General features: G+C 42.7%; 1 protein-coding gene across 4 annotated transcripts; it reads left to right on the plus strand.

Moving 5' to 3' along the window:
* The first annotated feature begins 492 nt into the window (after positions 1-492).
* On the plus strand, positions 493-26,809 carry LOC120022589 (integrator complex subunit 3). 4 transcript variants are annotated; one of them, XM_038966554.1, is made up of 29 exons: positions 493-806; positions 1,479-1,562; positions 3,344-3,427; positions 5,368-5,481; positions 5,633-5,717; positions 5,911-5,977; positions 6,416-6,557; positions 6,938-7,067; positions 7,184-7,281; positions 7,479-7,670; positions 7,878-7,965; positions 9,798-9,877; positions 10,289-10,380; positions 10,620-10,750; positions 11,401-11,529; positions 12,031-12,163; positions 12,865-12,919; positions 13,557-13,660; positions 13,750-13,914; positions 14,275-14,428; positions 17,055-17,123; positions 17,228-17,303; positions 17,461-17,574; positions 22,836-22,884; positions 22,980-23,147; positions 24,893-24,993; positions 25,154-25,226; positions 25,369-25,525; positions 25,798-26,809. In XM_038966554.1, the coding sequence occupies exons 1-29, from the start codon at positions 723-725 to the stop codon at positions 25,873-25,875; spliced, it is 3,096 nt and encodes a 1,031-aa protein (XP_038822482.1). In that variant the 5' UTR covers positions 493-722; the 3' UTR covers positions 25,876-26,809. The 4 variants fall into 4 exon arrangements, with proteins under 4 accessions (XP_038822482.1, XP_038822483.1, XP_038822484.1 ...); XM_038966555.1 differs by having other exon boundaries at positions 11,401-11,523; XM_038966556.1 differs by having other exon boundaries at positions 10,620-10,738.

A 26,809-nucleotide genomic window follows, 5' to 3' on the forward strand; every position in this document is an offset into this window, starting at 1 on the left:
GACATGGGTTGTTGCGCCCTCAGTGGTACAAATATATCACTATTAGTTTGCCACAACATTCTTCTTGTCACTAAGCACATTTTCCTTGGAGTAGGCTAATGTAGGCAGCTATAGCGAATTTCAAGCATGTTTCCAACGTTTTGCTTAATGAACTGTAAAATGTATTAATTAGAAGGTAATTGGTCTGAATGCTATTGCTTTAACTTAGCATGATAATGAAGAACAATTATCCTGATATATTTTCAATACACACATTTCAACAACAAAAAAGGCTATGCGCCTCTTCTATTATATACTTACAAAATGACACAAACGTCTCAATTTCAATGCTCAAGTTACGTTGCCACTCATTGGCCGGTTTTCTCTGCGTTCATTGGTAAACCATTATGTCATTCAAAATAAGTAGATCAATCATTGGCTTAAAAGAGCCTTATGGGCCCTCCCTTCTGCTAGCTCTGTGAACGAATACTTCCGCTAGGCCACCATGCCCTCCGGAAGTTAGTTTGTTTTATTCGAACACTGTCGAAAGCACCGGAGTGAGACTGAAAGGTGGACTAACCAAGTTAAAAAAAACACGGTGTCCGACGAAGACCGTGTAAAAAGAGTCTAAACAACGGTCTATTGTTAGAGCCGATCCATTGCTACGAGAAAACCATTTAGAATTTCCCCCGAACCACAGTGTCTAACCCCTCAAGTCCTCTGGGGCCAGACGAAGCGAGGCGATGGAGCCTTCACCGGCAAAGGGGAAACCACAGGGTCGCCTATTGGTGTCCACGACCCTGGACGCAAAAGATGAGCTGGAGGAGGTACTATAAAACATTCTCAAGAATTTTTGCTACATCATACGAACAGCTGTTCAACCATACAGCACGTTATAAAACATTCACTACAAAGACACGGAACCATTTTACAAAATAGCCTGTATGTTGCTAGCTAGCTATCATTCTGCAAGTTTGGTTACTAATTCGAAATTGCATTTTATAGCCTGGCATGTGTATGTTTGCAGTAAGTATTTTCGCTATGTTGACTTGAGTTTAAATGATGGGGAATCCAGTAGAATTTAGCGTAGCATTTAGCATGCTATTTTGGTAAACATAGATGAGACACGAGCCCGTGCACATGCGCAAAGCTAATCATACACATGTCAATAAAGTACCTTTTCTGACAAAAGGTAGTGATCCTTCCCCTAAAAAAATCAAGAGCCTAACCCCCACACGGTTAAGGCATTTTCATACAGTAGCTAGCTCAATTGACAGTGATCATCGTTCTATTGTTGTTTGTGTGCAGCGTTTGTGTTTCTCTGACTTGTTGTTCCCATGTGTTTTAGTGTGCTGTGTTGTTCTTTGTGTGGCATTTTGTGTGTGTGTGTGTGTGTGTGTGTGTGTGTATGCCCACATTGTGAATTGTGAACAATTAGGCCTATCTATGCTTCTGGGTGTCTTTGTGGTTAACATTCCTTTTTTTGTTGTGTTCATTAGCGGTTGGAGAGGTGTGTGGGGATCGTTACTTCATTGACAAATGGCCTGTCGGAGCGTGAAGCCAACGATGCCATCACAGCTAATGTGAGTCCCTCGCCCTCACACTAATAGTCCACCACCATGGGATGGGACTCTACATACTAGAATATGCAGATGAGATGTAGCTACTTACATATTTTAGTTGAGCCTTAGGCTCTACATTACATTAGTTGTATAGCATAGGATTGAATCTAATAGAATGTGACTATGGTCAGAGTAATCAGTTGCTTAGCAATTGAGCTGTTCTCATACACATTTCTGCATTGCCCTTTGTAAATGTTAGTACTCAAAGGATGTGATGCATATGCTACATAAGCATATTGAGATGTGTAAGATTATACAGTATGCTACTTGTAGGCTAGGTGGGTCGTTCAGCCTCAGAAAGCACAAGAAAGAGGATTTCGAAACCCACCATCTCAGATTGTTCTGAAATAGTTTCTGTAGTTATTAACAGATACGATTACCATTCCTGAAACATTATTTTGTTCAAATATAATTTGATCTCTGAGAAATATAGCTAATTGATTGCACTCAAATAACCTATTTACATTTTTCGGATTCAGATAATATTCAATAAATATAGTATACAACATCGGATTTGGCCCAAACCTTTTCCTACCAATTAGTAAGACATGAGGAGTAGTTTTGTTGTTGTCAAAAGCCACCCATGGACCCCCAGCACTCCACGCCAATCCCACCCCAACAACCAGTATACAGTATCAGTTTTCTGTTTGACAAGCAGTATGAAGCTATGGCTTGGAGTAGGCCTCTTGCTTCTCCATACTATGTAATGTGTTCCCTGTGAATCTAGTGACTTTTTTCTCCCCTGTTCAGAGAAATTTATCATTGAAGTCACTTGCATTATTTACCATAAAGTAGTATGAAAGTACCATGTTAAGACTGCTAGATGGCGGTGTTCCTGCTATACAGCCACACTCTTGTCATTTGTGCTGGTCTCTTGTGTTTATTAAATAGATCACAATATTTCCTTTGCAACTCTGGTTAGAAAACCAATAGATTTGTCTCATGAAAATAAATTGTGTTGTCATCCTCACAATTCAAGCCAGTCCTCCATGAAAGCAATATGTTAGCCCTAATAGCAACCTAATGCTTCAACCCAACTCTCGTGGAATAGTCCAAAAGTGACTGCTCTCTGAGAGGGCTATCCCTACGCAATTCTCATATGAAAACTTCTCCTACAAGCCCAAACTTTGATGGAGAAATGGGCTAGGGTCTAAAATGTAGTGACAACTCCAATAAAATAATGAATTGCATGGCACTCTTATGTTTTTCAATAAAGTTATTAGGAAACAGCTCTAAATGTATTGTAATTTGTGACATGTACTATTAAACACAACACAATCTAATATCATTACAATTGCAAAGCACTATACCGTTAGCTTAATTTCTCAGATAAAATTAAATTTCATCAAAATAATTTCAGGAATGCCAATCTTACCTGTTTCTAACTACAAAAACAATTTCAAGACAATCTGAGATGGTGGGTGTCATGGCCTGCTGAAATGACATGGAATGTAATATGTTGAATTGAATAGGTTCAAGTTACATGAAGCCCTAATACGGCTGAAGCCTACTTCGTCAACACCATGAATGTGGAGGCTACAGCCCCATCAAATGACATTTTATTTGTCACATGCTTCATAAACAACAGGTGTAGACTAACAGTGAAATGCTTACTTACAGGCCCTTCCCTACAATGCAGAGAGCGATAGAAATAATCATAAATTACACAATGGGTAACGATAACTTGGTCAGGGCTAGGTTACATGGTATCATATATTGTCCTCATCTCCTCCCTTCTCTAGGTGTGTAAAGGCCCACAGCAGCATGAGGAGGTGTGTCTGGGACTCTTTGCTCTGCTGCTCACAGAACCCCCACAGGCACAGAGGGTAAGGCCTCATTACTACCATATACATGATCATTGTCATACTTCATATCATTATCATACACGTTACCATTTCACATGATCATTATGGTTGCCAGACGGAGCTCATTTCAGGTAGATTCAACATTTTCACATCTTGGTCTAATTTCATTATTGCGTTTTCAAAATACTCTGGAATAGTTTTCCTGTTCGCCGGAAGTCGAAAGCCAATTCTGGGAGACTCCGGGTCAAACCAGGAGGGTCGGAAAGCTCTCATGATCATGTCTCCATTGATTGCATTCACTATACACACACCAATATTTATACACACCTCACATGGTTTGAATTAGCTTACATAGTGACTCTTGTGAGTGCACTAAAAATAGTGTGCTGTTATCAACACCCTAATACCTTGAATACTTTAGGCTACAGGATATGTGAATGGAATTATAGACTCCAAATACTCTACCACCCAGTGTTGTAAAGTACTTAAGTAAAAATACTTTAAAGTACTACTTAAGTTGTTTTTTGGGGTATCTGTACTTTACATTACTATTTATATTTTTGGCAACTTTTACTTTTACTCTCTACATTTTCCCTGACACCCAAAAGTACTCGTTACAATTCACAAACTTATCAAGAGAACATGCCTGGTCACCCCTACTGCCTCTGATCTGGCGGACTCACTAAACACACATGCTTTGTTTGTAAATTATGTCTGAGTGTGCCCCTGGCTATCTGTAAATATTATTTTTTTTAAGTACAATTGTGCCGCTTAATATAAGGAACTTTAAATTATTTTTACTTTTGATACTTAAGCACATCTTAGCAATTCCATTTACTTTTGATACAAAAGTACATTTAAATCCAAATACTTTTAGACTTTACTCAAGTAGTATTTTACAGGGTGACTTTCACTTTTTACTTGAGTAATTTTCTATTAAGGTATCTTTACTTTTACTCAAGTATGACGATTGAGTACTTTCCCCACCACTGCTACATACCAATCTATACATCACATACACTGCAAACACGTCACAAATGTTCATGCTAAACTCTGAAGCCTCACTGTCCTTGTCAGTGTTTATGGCTTTCACGCAACAAACATCACACACACAGTACAGACACTCATATTTATTACACCGTCACACAACACTATAAATACACACACTGCAGCCTCCTAAACCACTGTGTGTGATTACCAGTATCACACACACTTTATGCACATCTCACTTCCTCTAACACCGCTATTATATATGTATGTATGTGTGTGTGTGTGTGTGTGTGTGTGTGTGTGTGTGTGTATATATATATATATATATATATATATATATATATATATATATATATATATATATATATATATATATATACACACACACACACACTTTCAGACTGTAGATTATCATTACACCTTATGATGAGACATGAACATTTCCACCGTAAGGTTTTGTAGAATGGGGCTGTTGGGGAAATCAGTAGAAATTATTTAGAGAATGGTGAAGTTCTGATCCAGAGTCTGGTGTAGTGGTTAGCCCTCCAGAGTCCGGACAACATCACCCTGACAACATGGCTACTAATCCCGTCTCCTTCCTGTCTGTCTTCCTCTATCCGTCTCCCCTAAACATTCTGACTTTCACTGTCCATATATATATCATTTTTATTATTATTGTTTATAGAAGTTCACCATTCTTAAAAAAAATATATATATATATATATTTTTTAAGAATGGTGAACTTCTATAATATTCCTGTGGCACCTCTAAATCCTTGTCATCTGAACATGTTTGACTGGGTGCCCAATTTAATCCACATTACAGTATTTATACATAGCCCCTATTGATGCACAAAGCTGTTCGTTATCACACTGTGTTGTATGTACACTGTACAGTATGTCCATATGCTGCAAAGCAAATTAGCCTTTCGTCATATAACACGTTTGTATTCTCTACTCTAATCTCCACAGTGCTACAGAGACCTGACCCTGGTGAATAGGGACGGCATGAACGTGGTCCTGATCAAGATCAACCAGATCCTCATGGAGAAGTTCCTCAAGCTGCAAGACGTGTGCCGCACACAGGTAAACAGTTTGTCTCCGTGTAGAAAAGGCAGAAACGGTTTCTGTGCTCTCAATTTAATTAGCTTTATTGACACAAAATACACATGTAGATTGATGTTTTCTAATGAGTAAGTGATTGACTAATGATCCCCCCCCCTCTCTCTCCTTTCAGTTGGTGTGGTTGGTGAGGGAGCTGGTGAAGAGTGGCGTAATCGGAGCGGACGGCATCCTCATGACCCTTATGAAGCAGATCGCAGGTTAGTCCGTTCACCATGTGTACTGTTGGTTTCACTGCATTGAGATGCAGAGCAAATCTTTCTGCCAATGCACAAAGTAGTATCTTGTCTTGTTTTACCGTTGCGCAAAATGGCTTCCTCACCTTTTTGTTTATTTTGTCTGTGTGTTGGTTTGCTTGATTGAGCAGCTATGTGGCTTTTTTTCTGTGTCCAGGAGGAGACATCACTAATAAGAACCTGTGGCTGGCTGAGAATGTGCTGGACATACTGGTGGAACAAAGGTGTGTTGGCGAGTGGAGTTCAACAGGAAACACTCTTTCACTCCAGTATTGTCATGTAATAAAAGTCCAACTGGTTCATAGGGCAAAAACATATCTCACACAATTATTTTTAAAATAATCTCATGCTTTGAAGTAGGCTCATAACACATGAGAAGGGCTTACTAAGACAAACTTCCAAAAGGACTAATTTGAGGCAGAAATTGAACAGAAATCAATCTCTGCCTTTTTTGTTGAGTGCTCCAACTCTTTTCTGCCTCAAGTTAGTCCTTTTGGAAGTTTTCCTTAGTCAGCCCTTTTCAGGATTGTTGTTATTGAGCACCCCTCTGTTCCTTTTTTTGCTCAACACACTCACACTTTGTGGAAGTTTGGACTCATCTGGTTTACCATACAACAAACCCACAAGAACTACGATCATCTCTATCTCTTTTTTTTCCTCAGGGAGTGGGTGCTGAAGAGTGGCATGCTGATAGCCATGTCAGTGTACACCTACCTGCGCCTCATCGTGGACCACGGCACCCCGGCACTGCTGGTCCTCAGACAGAAGGAGGTGGACTTCTGTATCGGCCTGCTCCGAGAGAAGGTGAGGGAGGAGAGGAATGAAGGAGGGAGTGATGTAATGGGATCAGTGAGGTAAGGAGAAGAGCAATATAGTGAGTAAGGGAATGAGGGAGGAGTACATTTCAAGGTTGGAAGGAGGGAGAGGAAAGCGGGTGGAGTATAGTTAAGCTAAACCCCTGAGGGGGGGGGGGGGGGTGCAGAATTGGAGTGAAGATGTTTGTGGATTCTCGATGGAAGGAGGACTGATAAGAAAGAAGATTTGTCATATTCTATATGCCCAAGAACACAGACTGTTATTATACTGTATCTAGGTTTGACATGGAGGAATTTCCACACAGCAATGAAGTAATTGAATGAGTAATGACATTTTCCTCTCTCTCTTCTACCCTCGTCCCTGTCTAGTTTATGGAGTGTTTTATCATTGGGAGAGACCTGGTGCGTCTGCTGCAGATTGTGGCCCGGATCCCGGAGATGGAGCTGCTGTGGAAAGACCTGCTCCACAACCCCCAGGCCCTGAGCCCTCAGTTCACTGGTAAGGGTAAGAGAGTGTCGCTCAGCACGGGGGGGGGGGTGCGCATGTGTCTGAGAGACTTGTGGCTCAGCTCTAAACCTCTCTCTTTCTCGCTCCCTCTCCGTCTGGTTCTATAGGCTTGCTGCAGCTCCTGACCGCTCGCACATCCCGGAAGTTCCTGGCTTGTCGCCTCACACCAGACATGGAGACCAAACTGCTCTTCATGACCTCCAGGGTAAACACACACACACACACACTACAACACTTCTCAGGATGGTACGAACACACACACACACACTACAACACTTCTCAGGATGGTACGAACACACACACACACACACACTACAACACTTCTCAGAACAGTACAAACACATGTATGGTACATGCATATACACATTCCTTTATGCCTATCCTGTCCCTCTGTCCCTGTAGGTGCGTTTTGGCCAGCAGAAGCGATACCAGGACTGGTTCCAGAGACAATATCTGTCCACGGCAGAGAGCCAGTCGCTGCGCTGCGACCTGATTCGCTACATCTGCGGCGTGGTGCACCCATCCAATGAGGTGTTGAGCTCCGACATCCTGCCCCGCTGGGCTATCATTGGCTGGCTGCTCACCACCTGCACAGTAAGGGGCGGGGCAAAGATGGCTAACGCTTTATTTTGCACTTACGCCAATGATGATTTCCTGTCTGTTAATTAAGTAGACAATAAAGCCTTTTCAATTTGAATTTACCTAGTATTTACAGCTATTTAACTGGACGTTACCCATAAATAACATTGTTAAATAGTAATCACATTGTAATAAATACATTTTTATTACTTACGTCTTCAGTCTAACGTGGCGGCCTCCAACGCCAAGCTGGCCCTGTTCTACGACTGGCTCTTCTTCAGCCCAGAGAAGGACAGCATCATGAACATAGGTAAGACGGGGGGGGAGAAACACCACCTGTACAGTGGGGAGAACAAGTATTTGATACACTGCAGGTTTTCCTACTTACAAAGCATGTAGAGATCTGTCATTTTTATCATAGGTACACTTCAACTGTGAGAGACGGAATCTAAAACAAAATTCCAGAGAATCACATTGTATGATTTTTAAGTAATTAATTTGCATTTTATTGCATGACATAAGTATTTGATACATCAGAAAAGCAGAACTTAATATTTGGTACAGAAACCTTTGTTTGCAATTACAGAGATCATGCGTTTCCTGTAGTTCTTGACCAGGTTTGCACACACTGCAGCAGGGATTTTGGCCCACTCCTCCATACAGACCTTCTCCAGATCCTTCAGGTTTCGGGGCTGTCGCTGGGCAATACGGACTTTCAGCTCCCTCCAAAGATTTTCTATTGGGTTCAGGTCTGGAGACTGGCTAGGCCACTCCAGGACCTTGAGATGCTTCTTACGGAGCCACTCCTTAGTTGCCCTGGCTGTGTGTTTTGGGTCGTTGTCATGCTGGAAGACCCAGCCACGACCCATCTTCAATGCTCTTACTGAGGGAAGGAGGTTGTTGGCCAAGATCTCGCGATACATGGCCCCATCCATCCTCCCCTCAATACGGTGCAGTCGTCCTGTCGCCTTTGCAGAAAAGCATCCCCAAAGAATGATGTTTCCACCTCCATGCTTCACGGTTGGGATGGTGTTCTTGGGGTTGTACTCATCCTTCTTCTTCCTCCAAACACGGCGAGTGGAGTTTAGACCAAAAAGCTATATTTTTGTCTCATCAGACCACATGACCTTCTCCCATTCCTCCTCTGGATCATCCAGATGGTCATTGGCAAACTGCAGACGGGCCTGGACATGCGCTGGCTTGAGCAGGGGGACCTTGCGTGCGCTGCACGATTTTAATCCATGACAGTGTAGTGTGTTACTAATGGTTTTCTTTGAGACTGTGGTCCCAGCTCTCTTCAGGTCATTGACCAGGTCCTGCCGTGTAGTTCTGGGCTGATCCCTCACCTTCCTCATGATCATTGATGCCCCACGAGGTGAGATCTTGCATGGAGCCCCAGACCGAGGGTGATTGACAGTCATCTTGAACTTCTTCCATTTTCTAATAATTGCGCCAACTGTAGTTGCCTTCTCACCAAGCTGCTTGCCTATTGTCCTGTAGCCCATCCCAGCCTTGTGCAGGTCTACAATTTTATCCCTGATGTCCTTACACAGCTCTCTGGTCTTGGCCATTGTGGAGAGGTTGGAGTCTGTTTGATTGAGTGTGTGGACAGGTGTCTTTTATACAGGTAACGAGGTCAAACAGGTGCAGTTAATACAGGCAATGAGTGGAGAACAGGAGGGCTTCTTAAAGAAAAACTAACAGGTCTGTGAGAGCCGGAATTCCTACTGGTTGGTAGGTGATCAAATACTTATGTCATGCAATAAAATGCAAATTAATTACTTAAAAATCATACAATGTGATTTTCTGGATTTTTGTTTAAGATTCCGTCTCACAGTTGAAGTGTACCTATGATAAAAAATTACAGACCTCTACATGCTTTGTAAGTAGGAAAACCTGCAGAATTGGCAGTGTATCAAATACTTGTTCTCCCCACTATCTCTTCATGTAAGGGGCCAAATGTATAGAATTAGGAAAACATGTTTTTGAATGCTGGGTTAGTGGTATATTAGAATAACAGAAAGAGGTCACAAGATGGACGCCTTTCTGCTATCACCTTCTCTCTGCCACAGTATGCACTGTTTTCTCTTCCCTTTCTGTTTTCATGGTTTACCCATCCATTCTCTCTTCCCCCTCCCTCAGAGCCGGCCATCTTGGTGATGCACCACTCCATGAAGCCTCATCCAGCCATCACTGCCACTCTCCTGGACTTCATGTGTCGGGTGAGTGGATGCACACATTACACAATGGAGCTCATTCATATCACTTAGCTATGGTGAATTTGCTGCTTTTTTTTTTTAGCTATTCAAAGTGGAATAGACTTTGTTGATACGTGCTTCATGCTCCATGTGTTAGCAAAGCATTAGAGAGTGAAGAGATGTTTTTACATTTCCTGCAGTATTCACCCGTTTGGTCTGACTTGGGAAACGAGTGGTAAATTTACAGCAGTGGGGAAGTTTAATGACAACTTTAATTAGTGTTTGTTGTGCCATGCTTTAGAGAAGTTAGTTGTGTGGTATTTTGGCCTTCTCTCAGATGTTTGACTCATCTCCTCTTTTGACTCCTTGCCTTCAGTTGATCCAACTCTGTTTTGCTCTCTTTTCTCCACCCGCCCTCCTCTTTCTCCCTCACAGATCATCCCTCACTTTTTCCCCCCTCTGGAAGGGCAGGTACGTCAGGGAGTCTTCAACTCTCTCACCTTCATCATGGAGAAAAGAGTGCTGGCGTGAGTCTCTCTCACGCATACATACACACACCACCGCCATCAAAGGTTTTATTTGACCATAGACCTTGTCACAATTATGCATAAACAAATTAATATTATATTTCAATTGAACCTATATTTTTGATCCAATGATTTTGGTATTGTCAGGGATTTAGTTATTTTATTCCATTTTATGTCAGTGGATCTTCATCAGCCTTATTGTAACCACGTATATGTCTGTCTGTCTTTTCCTCCCTCAGTCACCTAGCCCCACTCTTTGACAACCCCAAACTGGACCGGGAGCTGCGCTCCATGCTGAGGGAACGCTTCCCAGAGTTCTGCAGTTCCCCCTCACCCCCCACCGAGGGAAGGGATGAAGGTACAAATGAAAGTAATGACACTTTTATTTATTAACATGAATGAATGAATAAATCAACACTGTTGGTGGTCTTTAAAGAGGAATGTCTTTACACAGCTCATTACAGTTACAGACATGCAAAATAAACGTCCCTCATCTGCAACCATCCTCCCCCGGACATGCACAATAACACTAATCAATATTGTCAGGTTGGGAATCATAAAGAAGCAACCTTTGAATCATGCTTTATGATATTGGTAGAGTTGAAATGGCCTCTTTCTAGCAACAGTAGGGAAACTAGACCTTGTCTTTTGAATACTCTAGTCCCTAGAGCTCATGCTGTTGTGCCAACTGAAAGTGGCTTTGGGTAAAAGTGTCTGTTGAATTAGAGCTTGTTCCATCTTGAACAGGAACCGTAAAGTAGAGCATTTTCAATTCAATATGACTTTATTGAATTGCAACTGACCATTTAAAACGTGAATTGTCCCCACTAAATATCGCTTGATTAAATAATTGATCCTAGTGTTAATGTTTAACTACTTTGAATAAGGTTAACCAGGAAAATAATGTGTTTTTGGAGGGATATATCTAACTAAGCTGTTATTCGTGTTGCCTTTATCTGAGAACCTTCTGTTGCCTTGCCTCTACTCTACAATGCCGTCTAATCACCCTTCGCTCCTCAGTGAAAATGGAGGAGTCTGTTTCCTTGGAGATGGACAATCATGTGTTGCTGGACAAGGAGGACGGTTGCTATGACAACACGGAGGCTGCCTTCAGCGACGATGAGGAGGAGATTAACAACAAGGGTGAGGGTAAGGAAGGACACATTTTATTACTGCACTCAACCCATATAATAGATCCTGTTTTATAACCACCAGACTCGCAACACTTAAATTGGTACAATCTATTCCACTGCATTTTACACCAAATAACCACTAACGTGATCTATCCTGGTCCCAGATCTGTTTGTGCTGTCATGCCAACTTCTATGGATGACAATGACCATAGGAGTTGGATAGGCCTGGTCCCAGATCTGTTTGGGCTGTCTATCACTAGCATAATCTCAACTCCGATTATCACCACATTAGATTTGTTTTGCTTTCATCCCCCCTTTTCCACGTAGATCAGCAGCTTAATACATTAACACCGCTTTTAGCTTAGATGAAACCAAATCAGAAACGTGCATGTGAAAGCAATTTAGAAACCCACAAACCAATTCAAAAGACTGGAAACATATTAGGGCCTCAATCTCACTCTGCTTCTTACTCATCCACTTCAAGTCATTGGCTGACCTCTCATTTTGGTTATTACAGGAAATAAAAAGCGGGAGTTCCGATTCCACCCAATCAAAGAGGCCATTATTGAGGAGCCCGCTGACATCACTCCCTACGTGGACCAATTGGATGACATGATGAAGGAGAAGGTGTTGCAGTTACAGAAAGGAAGGTCAGTTGAGTGGATGTGACTTGACAATGCCCTCGCATCATAACATTATTTGTCTAACAAACAAGCACACTCCATTTAATTAAATTCAATTAGCGTTATTGGCATAAGACATTACCAAAGCAAACATATCGGAATATATGATTTTTCATTCATGGCAGCTTAACACTCAATCTTTCACATTCGCTGACATTCTCAGTCAGATCCTCAGTCACACGTGCCTGATCCCAAATCAAAGACCATGGAGAGCTACTGGGTGCGCAGTCTTTTGTTCCACCCCAGCACTAATGCACTTGTTTCCAGCTAATCATGGTCCTCTTCAGTTTCGACCTTGATTATTTCAATCAGGTGGGTTACTGTGGGGCGAGAACAAAGGCTTGCACACCCAGTAGCTTTTCACGACCAGTGTTGGAGATCCCTGCTCTTCCCGTTCACACTGTTAGCTTATGTATAGAATGAGGAGGCGTTGACAATAATGCCGTTCGCTTCACGCCTCTGCCTAGCTCACTAGTAGGTTGGGTTGTTTCTGCCATTTTCCGTCCGTTGATTTGGAGGGCTGCTTTCATACTTCATCTCTCAGCCTCCCCCAATCACTCCCATTGCTGATTGCAACAACATTGGTGATTGCAGCGCTCAAAGTCTTTTTTTTAATTCAAAATGGGCTCATTAATAATTATTTCCTTTCCCATCTGTCCCTCCAACAGTGACACTGAGACACATTGTGAAGTCATGCAGGAGATTGTGGATCTGATCTTGGAGGTGAGTGAACTGAAATAATAATGTAGTCTGAATAACATGGGCTTAAATCCAGATATTTATTGGGGGTCATCATACACTGAATGTACAAAACATGAAGGACACCTCTTAATGTTGAGTTGCACCCCTGCCCTTTTGCCTTCAGAACAGCCTCAATTCGTCGGAGCATGGACTCCGCAAGGTGTTGAAAGCGTTCCACAGGGATGTTGGCCCATGTTGACTCAATGCTTCCCACAGTTATCAAGTTGGCTGGGTGTCCTTTGGGTGTTGGACCATTCTTGATACACACAGGAAACTGTTGTGTGAAAAACGTAGAAGCGTTGCACCTACTACCATACCCTGTTCAAAGGCACTTAAATGTTTTGTCTTGCCCATTCACCCTCTGAAGGGCACACATACACAATCAATTGTCTCAAGGCTTAAAAATATTTCTTTAACCTGTCTCCTCCCCTTAATCTACACTGATTGAAGTGGATTTAACAAGTGACATCAATAAGGGATCATAGCTTTCACCTGGTCAGTCTGTCATGGAAAGAGCAGGTGTTCTTAATGTTTTGTACACTCAGTGTATATCTTGTGGAGGGAAATGGGAATTCTCTGTGTTTTATTGATGTTCCCGCTCTCTCTCTCTCTCTCTCAGGAGGACTTTGAGTCAGAGCAGATGTCCACTCTGGCCTCCTGTCTGGCCGAGCTCTTCAAGGGCCACTTCAGAGGAGACGTGCTTCCCGACGAGATCACAGAAGAGTAAGTGTGTGTGCGGCCTCTGCCGTACATTTGTGTATACATGAGAGAATATATCTTTTTCAGTATTAACTGTGTTCGTTTGTTCCCAGGTCGCTGGAGGAGTCTGTGTGTAAGCCTGTGTGCCTGGTGTTCAGGAACCTGTGTCAGATGCAGGAGGACAACAGTGGCTTCTCAGTGCTGCTGGAGATGCTGGCGGAGCTCTACCAGAAACAGCCCAAGATCGGCTACCACCTGCTTTACTACCTCAAGGCCAGGTGAGGGCACTGGGCCCAACACACTGCTTAGCATTAGCTTTAAAAATGATTGGGGACCCCTTGGCTTCAGGGAGGCTGAGGGAGGCTGAGGGAGAGTGGGTTAGAGATTTTGTTGTCTGCCTGAAGTTACTGATTATCTAGCTCCTTTCCTATAACCGTGCACTGTTTTAGTTTCTCTAATGCTGCTGGTAATGTTCCTTCTACTGCGATAAAGCCGTCATTGGAGACATGAGTCTGTACACATTTTTGCCATCTAACGGCTCTTGGTTTAACATCATTTGATCTAACGTTGTTGCACCATTGTTGGATTTTAGCTGAAACCTAGTTCTAACATTGTTGTAACATCGTCTCCCACCACAGTAAAGCGGCGATGGGGAAGATGAGTCTGTATGAGTCTTTTGCCCAGGCCACAGCGCTAGGAGACCTGCACACCTGTCTGATGATGGATATGAAGGCCTGCCAGGAGGACGACATCAGGCTCCTCTGCTATCTCACACCATCCATCTACACCGAGGTACACGCAAACACCATCTTCAGAGATTGACTTTTTCCAAATGTTGTTGTGTTACAGGCTGAATTTAAAATGGGTTAAATTGAGATTTTGAGTCACAATACCCCATAATGTCAAAGTGGAATTATGTTTTTAAAAATGTTTACAAATGAAAAGTAGAAATGGCTTGAATCAGTAAGTATTCAACCCTTTTGTTATGGTAAGCCTAAATAAGTTCAGGAGTAAAAATGTCACATGGACTCTCTGTTTTTGCGTAATTGTGTTTATCATGATTTTTGATTACCTTATCTCTGTACCCCACACACAATTATCTGTAAGGTTCTTCATTTGAGCAGGGAATTTCAAACACAGATTCAACCACAAAGACCAGGGAGGTTTTCCAATGGTTCGCAAAGAAGGGCACCTATTTGTAGATGGGTAAAGCAAAGCAGACATTGAATATCCCTTTGAGCATTGTGCAGTAATTACACTTTGGATGGTGGATCAATACACCCAGTCACTACAAAGATACAGGCGTCCTTCCTAACTCAGTTGCCGGAGAGGAAGGAAACCGCTCAGGGATTTCACCATGAGGTCAATGGTGATGGGAGAACTGAGGATTGTTCAACAACATTGTAGCTACTCCACAATACTAACATAAATAACATTGAAAAGAAGACATTTCAAAAAATGTAGCAAAGATATTAACTTTTTGTCCTGAATACAAAACGGTATGTTTGGGGCAAATCCAGCACGACACATCACTGAATACCACTCTTCATATTTTCAAGCATGGTGGTGGCTGCATCATGTTATGGGTATGCTTGTCATCAGCAGGGACTATAGTTTTTTTTTTAGGGTAAAAATAAACGGAATGGAGCTAAGCACAGGTATAATCCTAGAGAGAAATTTTGTTCAGTCTGCTTTCAAGCAGACACTGGGAGACAAATTCACCTTTCAGCAGGATAATTACCTAAAACACAAGACCAAATATACACTGTAGTCGCTTACCAAGACTCCATTGCATGTTCCTGAGTGGACTAGTTACAGTTTTGATTTAAATCAGCATGAAAATCTATCACAAGACTTGAAAATGGCTGTCTAGCAATGATCAAGAACCAACTTGACAGAGCTTAATTTTTTAAAAGAATAATGGGCAAATATTGTACAATCCAGGTGTGCAAATCTCTTAGACACTTACCCATGAAGACTCACAGCTGTAATTGCTGCCAAACATGTCTTGACTCAGGGGGTTGAATACATATCTAATCAAGATATATAAGTGTTCTATTTTCCATAAAAAATTATGTTCTGTTAGAATTCTTCTTTGACAAAAAATGACAATTTAAATCCATTTTAATCCCACTTCAACACATCAAAATGTGGAAAAAGTCAAGGGGTGTGAATATTCCTCGGAAAGTATTCAGACCCCTTCCCTTTTCCACATTTTGTTATGTTACAGCCTTATTATAACATTTGTTAAATCGGTTTTTCCCTCTAGGATTATACCTGACATTTTTGCAAATGTATTAAAGATAAACTTCTTATTTACATAAGTATTCAGACCCTTTGTGATGAGACTCGAAATTGAGCTCGGGTGCATCCTTGAGATGTTTCGACAACTTGATTGGTGTCCACCTGTGGTCAATTCAATTGATTGGAAAAGCACACACCTGTCTATATAAGGTCCCTAAGTTGCCATGAGGTCGAAAGAATTATCCGTAGAGCTCAGAGACAGGATTGTGTCGAGGCACAGATCTGGGGAAGGGTACCAACAAAGATTGAACTCTTTGGCCTGAATGCCAAGCGTCATGTCTGGAGGAAACCTGTCACCATCACTACGGTGAAGCATGGTGGTGGCAGCATCATGTTTTGGGGATGTTTTTCAGCTGCAGGGACTGGGAGACTAGTCAGGATCAAGGGAAAGATAAACGGAGCAAAGTACAGAGAGATCCTTGATGAAAACCTGTTCCAGAGTGCTCAGGAACTCAGACTGGGGCGAAGGTTCACCCTCCAACAGAACCACGAACCTAAGCACACAGCCAAGACAACGTAGGAGTGGTTATGGGATCAGTTTCTGAATGTCCTTGAGTGGCCCAGCCAGAGCCCGGACTTGAACCCGATCTAACCTATCTGGAGAGACCTGAAAATAGCTGTGCAGCGACACTCCCCATCCAACCCGACAGCGCTTCAGAGGATCTGCAAAGAAGAATAGGAGAAACTCCCCAAATACAGGTGTGCCAAGCTTGTAGCAACATAGAAGACTCGAGGCTGTAATCGCTGCTAAAGGTGCTTCAACAAAGTACTGAGTAAAGTGTCTGAATACTTATGTAAATGTGATCTATCGATTTTTTTTCTATATATAAATTTGCTAAAATTTCTAAACCTTTTTTGGCTTTTTCATTATAGGGTATTGTGTGTAGATTGAGGGAATAAAAAAAAATATATATTTTAGAATAAGGCTGCAACTTAACAAAATGTGGAAAAAGTCCAGGTGTCTGAATACTTTCCAAATGTACTGTGTATGTTGAGGTCAAGACCATCTCATTTACATAAAAAACACACTCATTCGCCCAACACACTCATTCGCCCAACACACTCATTCACCCAACACCGTTTGACTGCTGATATCTCCCTCCTCTCTCTGTAGTTCCCAGATGAGACATTGCGCAGCGCAGAGCTACTCAACATGATTGTAGCCGTCATCGATTCAACACAGGTAATTCAACCACACTCACACAGAAATATGCTGTACTGCGTAGTATTCTTCTCCTTCAACCCTCCCATCTCACTCCCTCATCTCTCTTTGTTTTCTTTTTTCAGCTGCAGGAGCTGATGTGTCACGTGATGATTGGCAATCTGGTGATGTTCCGCAAGGACTCTGTCCTCAATATCCTCAGTGAGTCACGTATAATGTCAAAACACACACACACTCATATACTGACACACACACCCAGACTTAAAAACACAGACTCATAGTGCTTGTGTCTGCTGAATGTTATCAGTCTCCATATTGTAGTGTGCTTGTGTCTAACTGTATGAAATATTGTTTACAGTCCAGTCTCTGGATTGGGAGACGTTTGAGCAGTACAGCACCTGGCAGCTCTTCCTGGCCCACAGCATCCCACTGGAGACCATTATCCCCATCCTGCAGCACCTAAAGTACAAAGGTGAGATAAACACAAAGGCCTAGACACTGCTCTCCACTATTCTTAGCTAAATCACTAAGACTGTTGACCCCCCCTACACACGTGGAAATTGACCTGTATAGATGGGGCCAAATTTAAATGTTTCCAACAGAAGAGCTACACAAATCATATGCATGACCATGGCAGCAATTGAAATAACTTTTTGGAGATGGGGTAATTATCAGATGATGATGATGATGATGATGGTGAGGACACAACAGTTAACCTTACACAAGACTGAATCCAAACATTACAATGTTGATTTTATGTGCATTTTACACTTACTGTACTTTTCACATCATAAGGAAAAAACGATAACGAGGGTTTGAGTGAGAGGTCTAGCTGGTGTTGCCAAGTGGTCACACATCTCTCCAAACTGTGCACAGTTCTTAGGTTTATGACTGAAGGAAGATCCTTCAACTGTAAGGTGTTTTTGAGCGCTCTTAGCTTTGTCATTGTGGAACTGAAGAAAGCACCATTGTAGTTTTTTGTTTGGAACACAGCCCTTCGTCCCCGCCATCACACATAAACATTCCATTATTAATCGCAATCTGGATCAGGTGGGCATCATTGGAAAGCTTTTTCTATTGCCAATGTGGCTATCTAAGTTATAATCAAATTTGATTTGTCGTATGTGCCGAATACAACAGGTGTAGACCTTACCGTGAAATGCTTACTTACAAGCCCTTAACCAACAATGCAGTTCAAGAAATAAAGTTACGAAATTATTTACTAAATAAATCAAATAAAAAGTAACACAATAAAATAACAATACTGAGGCTATATACAGGGGGTACCGGTGCCGAGTCAATGCGCGGGGGTACAGGTTAGTCGAGGTAATTTGTACATGTAGGTAGGGGTAAAGTGACTATGCATAGTTAATAAACAGCGAGTAGCAGCAGTGTAAAAACAAAGGGGGGGGGGGGGTCAATGTAAGTAGTCTGGGTGGCCATTTGATTGTTCAGCAGTCTTATGGATTGGGGGTAGAAGTTGTTAAGGAGCCTTTTGGACCTAGACTTGGTGCTCCGGTACCGCTTGCCGTGCGGTAGCAGAGAAAACAGTCTATGACTTGGGTGACTGGAGTCTTCAACAATTTTTTGGGGCCTTCCTCTGACACCACCTAGTATATAAGTCCTGGATGGTAGGAAGCTTGGCCCCAGCGATGTACTCGGCTTTATGTACTACCTTCTGTAGCGCCTTACGGTCGGATGCCGAGCAGTTGCCATACCAGGCGGTGATGCAACCGGGGCTCCCGAGTGGCGCAGTGGTCTAAGGCACTGCATCTCAGAGCTTGAGGTGTCACTATAGACACCCTGGTTCGAATCCAGGCTGTATAACAACCGTCCATGATTGGGAGTCCCACAGGGCAGCGCACAATTGGCCCAGCGTCGTCCGGGTTTGATCTTAACTGGCTTGCCTAGTAAATAAAGGTTCATTTTAAACTGGTCAGTTTGCTCTCGATGGTGAAGCTGTAGAACATTTTGAGGATCTGGGGACCCATGCCAAATATTTTCTCTTGAGGGGGGAAAAGGTATTGCCGTGCCCTCTTCACGACTGTCTTGGTGTGTTTGGACTAGAGGTCGACCGATTAATCGGAATGGCCGATTAATTAGTGCCGATTTCAAGTTTTAATTAGTGCCGATTTCAAGTTTTCATAACTATCGGAAATCGGTAATTTTGGACGCCGATTTTGCCGATTTTAAATTTTGTATTTTTTTTTAAATATATATATATTTTTTATTTTTACACCTTTAACTAGGCACGTCAGTTAAGAACACATTCTTATTTTCAAGGACGGCCTAGGAACGGTGGGTTAACTGCCTTGTTCAGGGGCAGAACGACAGCTTTTTACCTTGTCAGCTCAGGGATTCAATCTTGCAACCTTACGGTTAACTAGTCCAACGCTCTAACCACCTGCCTCACGAGGAGCCCGCCTCTTATGCGAATGCAGTCAGAAGCCAAGGTAAGTTGCTAGCTAGCATTAAACTTATCTTATAAAAAACAATCAATCAATCATAATCACTAGTTATAACTACACATGGTTGATGACATTACTAGTTTATCTAGCGTGTCCTGCGTTGCATATAATCGATGCAGTGCACATTCGCGAAAAAGGACTATCGTTGCTCCAATGTGTACCTAACCATAAACATCAATGCCTTTCTTAAAATCAATACACAGAGGTATATATTTTTTAAACCTGCATATTTAGCTAAAAGAAATCCAGGTTAGCAGGCAATATTAACTAGGTGAAATTGTGTCACTTCTCTTGCACGCAGAGTCAGGGTATATGCAACAGTTTGGGCCGCCTGGCTCATTGCGAACTAATTTGCCAGAATTTTACGTAATTATGACATAACATTGACGGTTGTGCAATGTAACAGGAATATTTAGACTGATGGATGCCACCCGTTAGATAAAATACGGAACGGTTCCTTATTTCACTGAAAGAATAAATGTTTTGTTTTCGAGATGATAGTTTCCGGATTCGACCATATTAATGACCTAAGGCTCGTATTTCTGTGTGTTATTATGTTATAATTAAGTCTATGATTTGATAGAGCAGTCTGACTGAGCGATGGTGGGCACCAGCAGGCTCGTAACCATTCATTCAAACAGCACTTTCGTGCGTTTTGAAAGCAGCTCTTCGCAATGCTTCAAGCATTGTGCTGTTTATGACTTGAAGCCTATCAACTCCCGAGATTAGGCTGGTGTAACCGACGTGAAATGGCTAGCTAGTTAGCGGGGTGCGCGCTAATAGCGTTTCAAACGTCACTCGCTCTGAGACTTGGAGTAGTTGTTCCCCTTGCTCTGCATGGGTAACGCTGCTTCGAGGGTGGCTGTTGTTGATGTGTTCCTGGTTCGAGCCCAGGTAGCGGCGAGGAGAGGGATGGAAGCTATACTGTTACACTGGCAATACTCAAGTGCCTATAAGAACATCCAATAGTCAAAGGTATATGAAATACAAATCATATAGAGAGAAATAGTCATATAATTCCTATAATAACTACAGCCTAAAACTTCTTACCTGGGAGTTTGATGAGCCAGGCGGCCCAAACTGTTGCATATACCCTGACTCTGCGTAAAATGAACGCAAGAGAAGTGACACAATTTCCTTAGATAATATTGCCTGCTAACATGAATTTCTTTTAACTAAATATGCAGGTTTAAAAAAAATATACTTCTGTGTATTGATTTTAAGAAAGGCATTGGTGTTTATGGTTAGGTACATTCGTGCAACGATTGTGCTTTTTTCCCAAATGCGCTTTTGTTAAATCATCCCCCGTTTGGCGAAGTTGGCTGTCTTTGTTAGGAAGAAATAGTCTTCACAGTTCGCAACGAGCCAGGCGGCCCAAACTGCAGCATATACCCTGACTCTGTTGCACAGAACGCAAGAGAAGTGACACAATCTCCCAAGTTAAAAGAAATTCATGTTAGCAGGCGAAAATATATACTAATAAAAATATATACTTGTGTATTGATTTTAAGAAAGGTGTTGATGTTTATGGTTAGGTACACATTGGTGCAACGACACTGCTTTTTTTCGCGAATGCGCTTGTTAAATCACCCATTTGGCGAAGTAGGCTGTGATTCAATGATAAATTAACATGCACCGCATCGATTATATGCAATGCAGGACAAGCTAGTTAAACTAGTAATATCATCAACCATGTGTAGTTAACTAGTGATTATGTTAAGATTGATTGATTTTTATAAGATATGTTTAATGCTAGCTAGCACCTTACCTTGGCTCCTTGCTGCACTCGCATAACAGGTAGTCAGCCTGCCACGCAGTCTCCTCGTGGAGTGCAATGTAATCGGCCATAATTGGTGTCCAAAAATGACGATTACCGATTGTTATGAAAACTTGAAATCGGCCCTAATTAATCGGCCATTCCGATTAATCGGTCGACCTCTAGTCTAGTTTTTTCCCCTCTGGTTGCACATTTGACATGCTGGTAGAAATTTGGTAAAAAGGATTTAAGTTTGCCTACATTAAAGTCCCCAACCACAAGGAGCACCGCTTCTGGATGAGCATTTTCTTATTTGCTTATGGCCTTATACAGCTCATTGAGTGCGGTCTTAGTGCCAGCATCGGTTTGTGGTGGTAAATAGATGGCTACGAAAAATATAGATAGTGTGGTCTACAGTTTATCATGAGTTACGCTACCTCAGGCGAGCAATGACTCGGTGAAACTTAAGATATTACAGTTTTTAATGTCCCGTTGGGAGGATAGTCTCGAGCAGAGAGATCATCCAGTTTATTTTCCAGTGAATGCATGTTGGCCAATAGAACAGATGGTAAAAGCGGGTTACCCACTCGCCAACGAATTCTCAAAAGGCACTCCGATCTCCTACCCCTGTATTTCCGTCTTTTCTTCACGCGAATGACGGTGATTTGGGCCTGGTCTCGTAGAAGCAGTATAACCTTCGCGTCAGACTCATTAAATAAATAATAATATTTGTCCAGATCGAGGTGAGTAATTGCTGTTCTGATATCCAGAACCTCTTTTCGGTCATAGTAGACGGTACCAGCAACATTATGTACCAAATAAGTTAAAAACAATGTGAAAAAACACACAAAACAGCACAGTTGGTTAGGAGCCTGTGAAACGGCAGCCATTCCCTCCGGCGCCATTATTATAAAATAACGTCTTAGTGTTAGGCTTTCAAAAGTCACTTCAGACAATCAGATGGTAATTTTAGTGCGCATAGAATGTCATGAGTGCATTGAAGTGTGTGTTCTGCGGCAAATGTTCTCTACAATACGACAAACCGGCTCTTTCTGTTCAGGACAACCCAGGGTATAACGCATGTCATCCTGTGGCTCAAACATAGCGATCATAAATGTTGATACTGTAAATGACATGAGTTTTCAAATATGGATATGTGAAGTGCACATTTGGACTTACAGGGGCATTTCCCTCAGACAACATGTGTAAAAGTAGCCCAATTATTGGGGGGGGGGGGGCATCTTCTTGTTGTGCGCGGTGCTCAAGTTTATACCGGCTGTCAGTCAAAACCCACCGTGCTGTGAAGCGGACAACCTGAGTTCTGACGTCATGTATAGCGTGTTAATGTTATGTTAATAGCTGACAGTTAAGCTACTACCAGCTTATCTTTAGAATATTTGAGCTGGGTATGCTATTGACCTTTACTAAAATGTGTTAATGGTTCTACACTGTTCTTTCCTGATATTACCACTGGCATAATATGCTCATGTTGTATCTCTTCCTTTCCAGAACACCCAGAAGCACTCTCCTGTTTGCTGTTGCAACTACGCAGGGAAAAGTAAGCTATAGTTACGGGTACATATCTCTGCAAATTAATAAAAACAAGACTACAGTGGAACCAGTACTGATCCCTGTGGTGCTCCTCCCCTTTAGGCCCAGTGGGGAGATGGTGAAGATGGTGCTCAGTCGGCCCTGCCACCCGGAGGACCAGTTCACCACCAGTATCCTGCGCCACTGGGCGGCCAAGCACGACGACGTCCTGGGGGAACACATCAAGGCCCTGCTCATCAAGAACAACAACCTGCCACGCAAACGCCAGAGGTGACTACGAGTCCACCGCTTTCCATTTTTAAAGAGATGGAGTTTTTACCCTAATCTTAATAGTTTTCTTTACCTTCAGAGAAGATCTTTGATGTTACGTCAATCCACTGTTTGGATATTGCTAATGTTGTCATCCAATAGTTTTTTATTGGTTCGCTACACTTTCTAAAATAGCTCACACATACACCATACAGTGGGGCAAAAAAGTATTTAGTAAGCCACCAATTGTGCAAGTTCTCCCACTTAAAAAGATGAGAGAGGCCTGTAATTTTCATCATATGTACACTTCAACTGACAGACAAAATGAGAAAAGAAAATCCAGAAAATCACATTGTAGGATTTTTAATGAATTTATTTGCAAATTATGGTGGAAAATAAATAAGCTTCAGCACTTCCGCCGAGTGCTGAAGCGCATAGCGCATAAAAATTGTCTGTCCTCAGTTGCAACACTCACTACCGAGTTCCAAACTGCCACTGGAAGCAACGTCAGCACAACAACTGTTCGTCGGGAGCTTCATGAAATGGGTTTTCATGGCCGAGCAGCTGCACACAAGCCTAAGATCACCATGCACAATGCCAAGCGTCGGCTGGAGTGGTGTAAAGCTCGCCGCAATTGGACTTTGGAGCAGTGGAAACGCATTTTCTGGAGTGATGAATCACGCTTCAGTCTGGCAGTCCGACGGACGAATTTGGGTTTGGTGGATGCCAGGAGAATGCTACCTGCCCCAATGCATAGTGTCAACTGTCAAGTTTGGTGGAGGACGAATAATGGTCTGTTTCTCATGGTTCGGGCTAGGCCCCTTTAGTTTCAGTGAAGGGAAATGTTAATGCTACAGCATACAAAGACATTCTAGGCTCCCTACTTTGTGGCTGTTTCAGCATGACAATGCCCCTGTGCACAAAGCGGGGACCATACAGAAATGGTTTGTCGAGATGTCTGTGGAAGAACTTGACTGGCCTGCACAGAGCCCTGACCTGAACCCCATCAAACACCTTTGGGATGAATTGGAACGCTGACTGCCAGCCAGGCCTAATCGCCCAACATCAGTGCCCGACCTTCCTAGTGTTCTTGTGGCTAAATGGAAGCAAGTCCCGGCAACAATGTTCCAACATCAAGTGGAAAGCCCTCCCAGAAGAGTGGAGGCTGTTAAAGCAGCAAAGGGGGGCCCAACTTCATATTAATGCCCAGGATTTTGGAATGAGATGTTCAACGAGCAGATGTCCACATACTTTTGGTCATATAGTGTACTTCGATTCAACCTATAGCGCAACACTTTCACTCCAGAAGATCTGGGTTCGACTTAGAGTTTTTTAAAATTCGGCAGAACTGTTTCCAAAGATTTAAAGTAGAACTTTTCGTACTCGTGTTCCATGCATTGTTTACTTCACCGCGCTTTCCGTAAGTCAAACTGATATATTCTCGAGGTAAGAAAAACAATTATCATTGGTGTAAAAGTCTTAATCTCTTTAACTGAAGACACCCACATGGGTTTAAATGCTTCAGAATGGTTTTCTAGTGTTTCTGTTCATTGATGTTGAGCTTTTGTTGATTTTAACTGCACTGCAAATAGCCTGAGTGATCACCCATGGTCTTGATTATAAGTTGAATTGGTTGTTTAAATGCTGGGCTGGAACAAAAGCCTGCACACTGTGTTGATGATCGTTAGGTTAAAGCCTGGCCACAGTAGTGTTCCTGTTCACTGGAGTATAAGGAAGGAGTGTTTTATTGCCTGTGTGTCTCCCAGTCTGCGTAGCTCCAGCAGTAAACTGGCCCAGCTGACCCTGGAACAGATCCTGGAGCACATGGACAACCTGAGGCTGAACCTCAGCAACACCAAGAACAGCTGTGAGACACACTGTTTTACTATTCTAAAACACATCTCTCCTGCAATAGCAACAAACTAACACCGCCTGATACACTTACCTTAGTATCCCCCAAACACATGTCTAATCCAGTGATAAGTACCGTACCGTGAACTCTGACCCTTCTGTCTGTGTGTCCCCAGTCTTCACACAGACACCCATCCTGCAGGCACTGCAGCACGTCCAGGCCAGCTGTGACGAGGCCCACAAGATGAGGTGAGACCCCAGACTCTCTTCCTGTCCTCAGAGGATCATTTAAAGAGGCTATGAATGACACAGTTACTAGGAGTGTCTTATAGGGGTTTAAGAGTATGACAGGATTGTACATGTGTCCCCTCTTTCTGTCTCCGCCACTCAGATTCAGCGACCTGTTTTCATTGGCAGAGGAGTATGAAGAGCCCTCCTCCAAGCCTCCCAAGTCACGGCGCAAGGCCCCCGCTTCCTCTCCTCGGTCGCGTAAGGGAGCGGCCACCCCTGTTAGCAACGAGGAAGAAAGCGCATCCAGTAGTGCCTCGGTAGGTCCTCCTATGAGAGAGACTCTGTGTTAAGATGAGCCTCACATAGTCCCATACCCTTTTACACTCCAGCACCAGGATTAGATTTAGGTTCTATTAATTGCTGATTAACGGAACCTAAACTGTTATTCAGGAACTATTTTGTGTTTCTCTCAGCTGTGTAATTATAGTTTCAATATTAATTTAAAAAAAATTAGCTCTCCTGGTTTCAGAGGCTATTTTGGTCTCCACTTGTTCCTCAAACCTCCTTTTTATTTCCACCCCTACTCCAGGAGGAAGAGGACTCCAAACCCAAAGCTCCCAAGAGGAAGAGGAAAGGCTCATCAGCGGTGGCCTCGGACAGCGACTGAGAGCCCCACAACCAACCCGCTCCCACCTGCCATAGTGACATCCCTGAAGACAGGACCATCAGCCAACCAGCTTCTCCAAACCACTGAGGAAACCACGCCCCCAGAGACACTCAACAAGAGGGGGCGGGACTCCTCCACGTGGACTCTAATGCTACTGGCCGGAGCCATGGAGACGCTCTTCCTCTCCTCTCACTGGTCATTGGCTGCTTTGTGTCAGTTGGTCTGGCTGGATTGGTCAGGGGGGGCATTCCAAAGCGCTCGAGAAGCGAGGGGAAATGCCAGTCGCCGTGGCACAGACTGAAACACAAACAGAAACACTGTTACGAGACTGTGTCCTTGAGGAAAGGATTACATGACTAGACTTAGGATGTTTAGGGGAAGTGGATGTGTTGCTCTATTGTCACTTAGTGGTCCGCCTATCACAATGCACTTGGAGACATCAGACCGACAAAGCATTTTATAAGCCATGGCCATGATGACCGACCAACCAGCAAGACCATCCAGTCCAGTCAATTTTAAGAGGCACATGTGGAAGGTTAGGTTTAGGTGATTCATCCCGTTCCTAGAAAGAAAAGTCACCTCTGTCACAATCCCACCCCCCCAGAAAGAAAAATATATAATCCTTCCTGCGTCTGAAAAAAACTTTAACTATTGGTTGATAAACATACCTGTCACCTGTTCCTGTTCACTCTTCATTTCTGATTGGCCAGAAGCGAGAACATGGACACACATACTCTCTCATTGGATAATTTTAACCACAGATGGTTGGACTGTATGCGAGGTCAGAAATAAAGACTGTATGAATGGAGGAGCCAGAAGTAGTCGCTGAACTTTTTAATGGAAATGTCTTTCTACTGAACTATTTTCATAAAAAAGATCATAACTATGTTAAATGATTATGATATTAATAAAAAAAAAAGGGCTAAAAAATAAC

This window comes from Salvelinus namaycush, chromosome 27 (genome assembly GCF_016432855.1).
Source record: "Salvelinus namaycush isolate Seneca chromosome 27, SaNama_1.0, whole genome shotgun sequence".
Classification (NCBI taxonomy): domain Eukaryota; kingdom Metazoa; phylum Chordata; class Actinopteri; order Salmoniformes; family Salmonidae; genus Salvelinus; species Salvelinus namaycush.

Coding starts and splice junctions, on each gene's coding strand:
- LOC120022589 (XM_038966554.1), top strand. CDS start 723: ATGGAGCCTTCACCGGCAAAGGGGAAACCACAGGGTCGCCTATTGGTG. Junction 7,671..7,877: donor GGCTGCTCACCACCTGCACA/GTAAGGGGCGGG, acceptor TTACGTCTTCAG/TCTAACGTGGCGGCCTCCAA. Junction 17,304..17,460: donor CTCTGTCCTCAATATCCTCA/GTGAGTCACGTA, acceptor TATTGTTTACAG/TCCAGTCTCTGGATTGGGAG.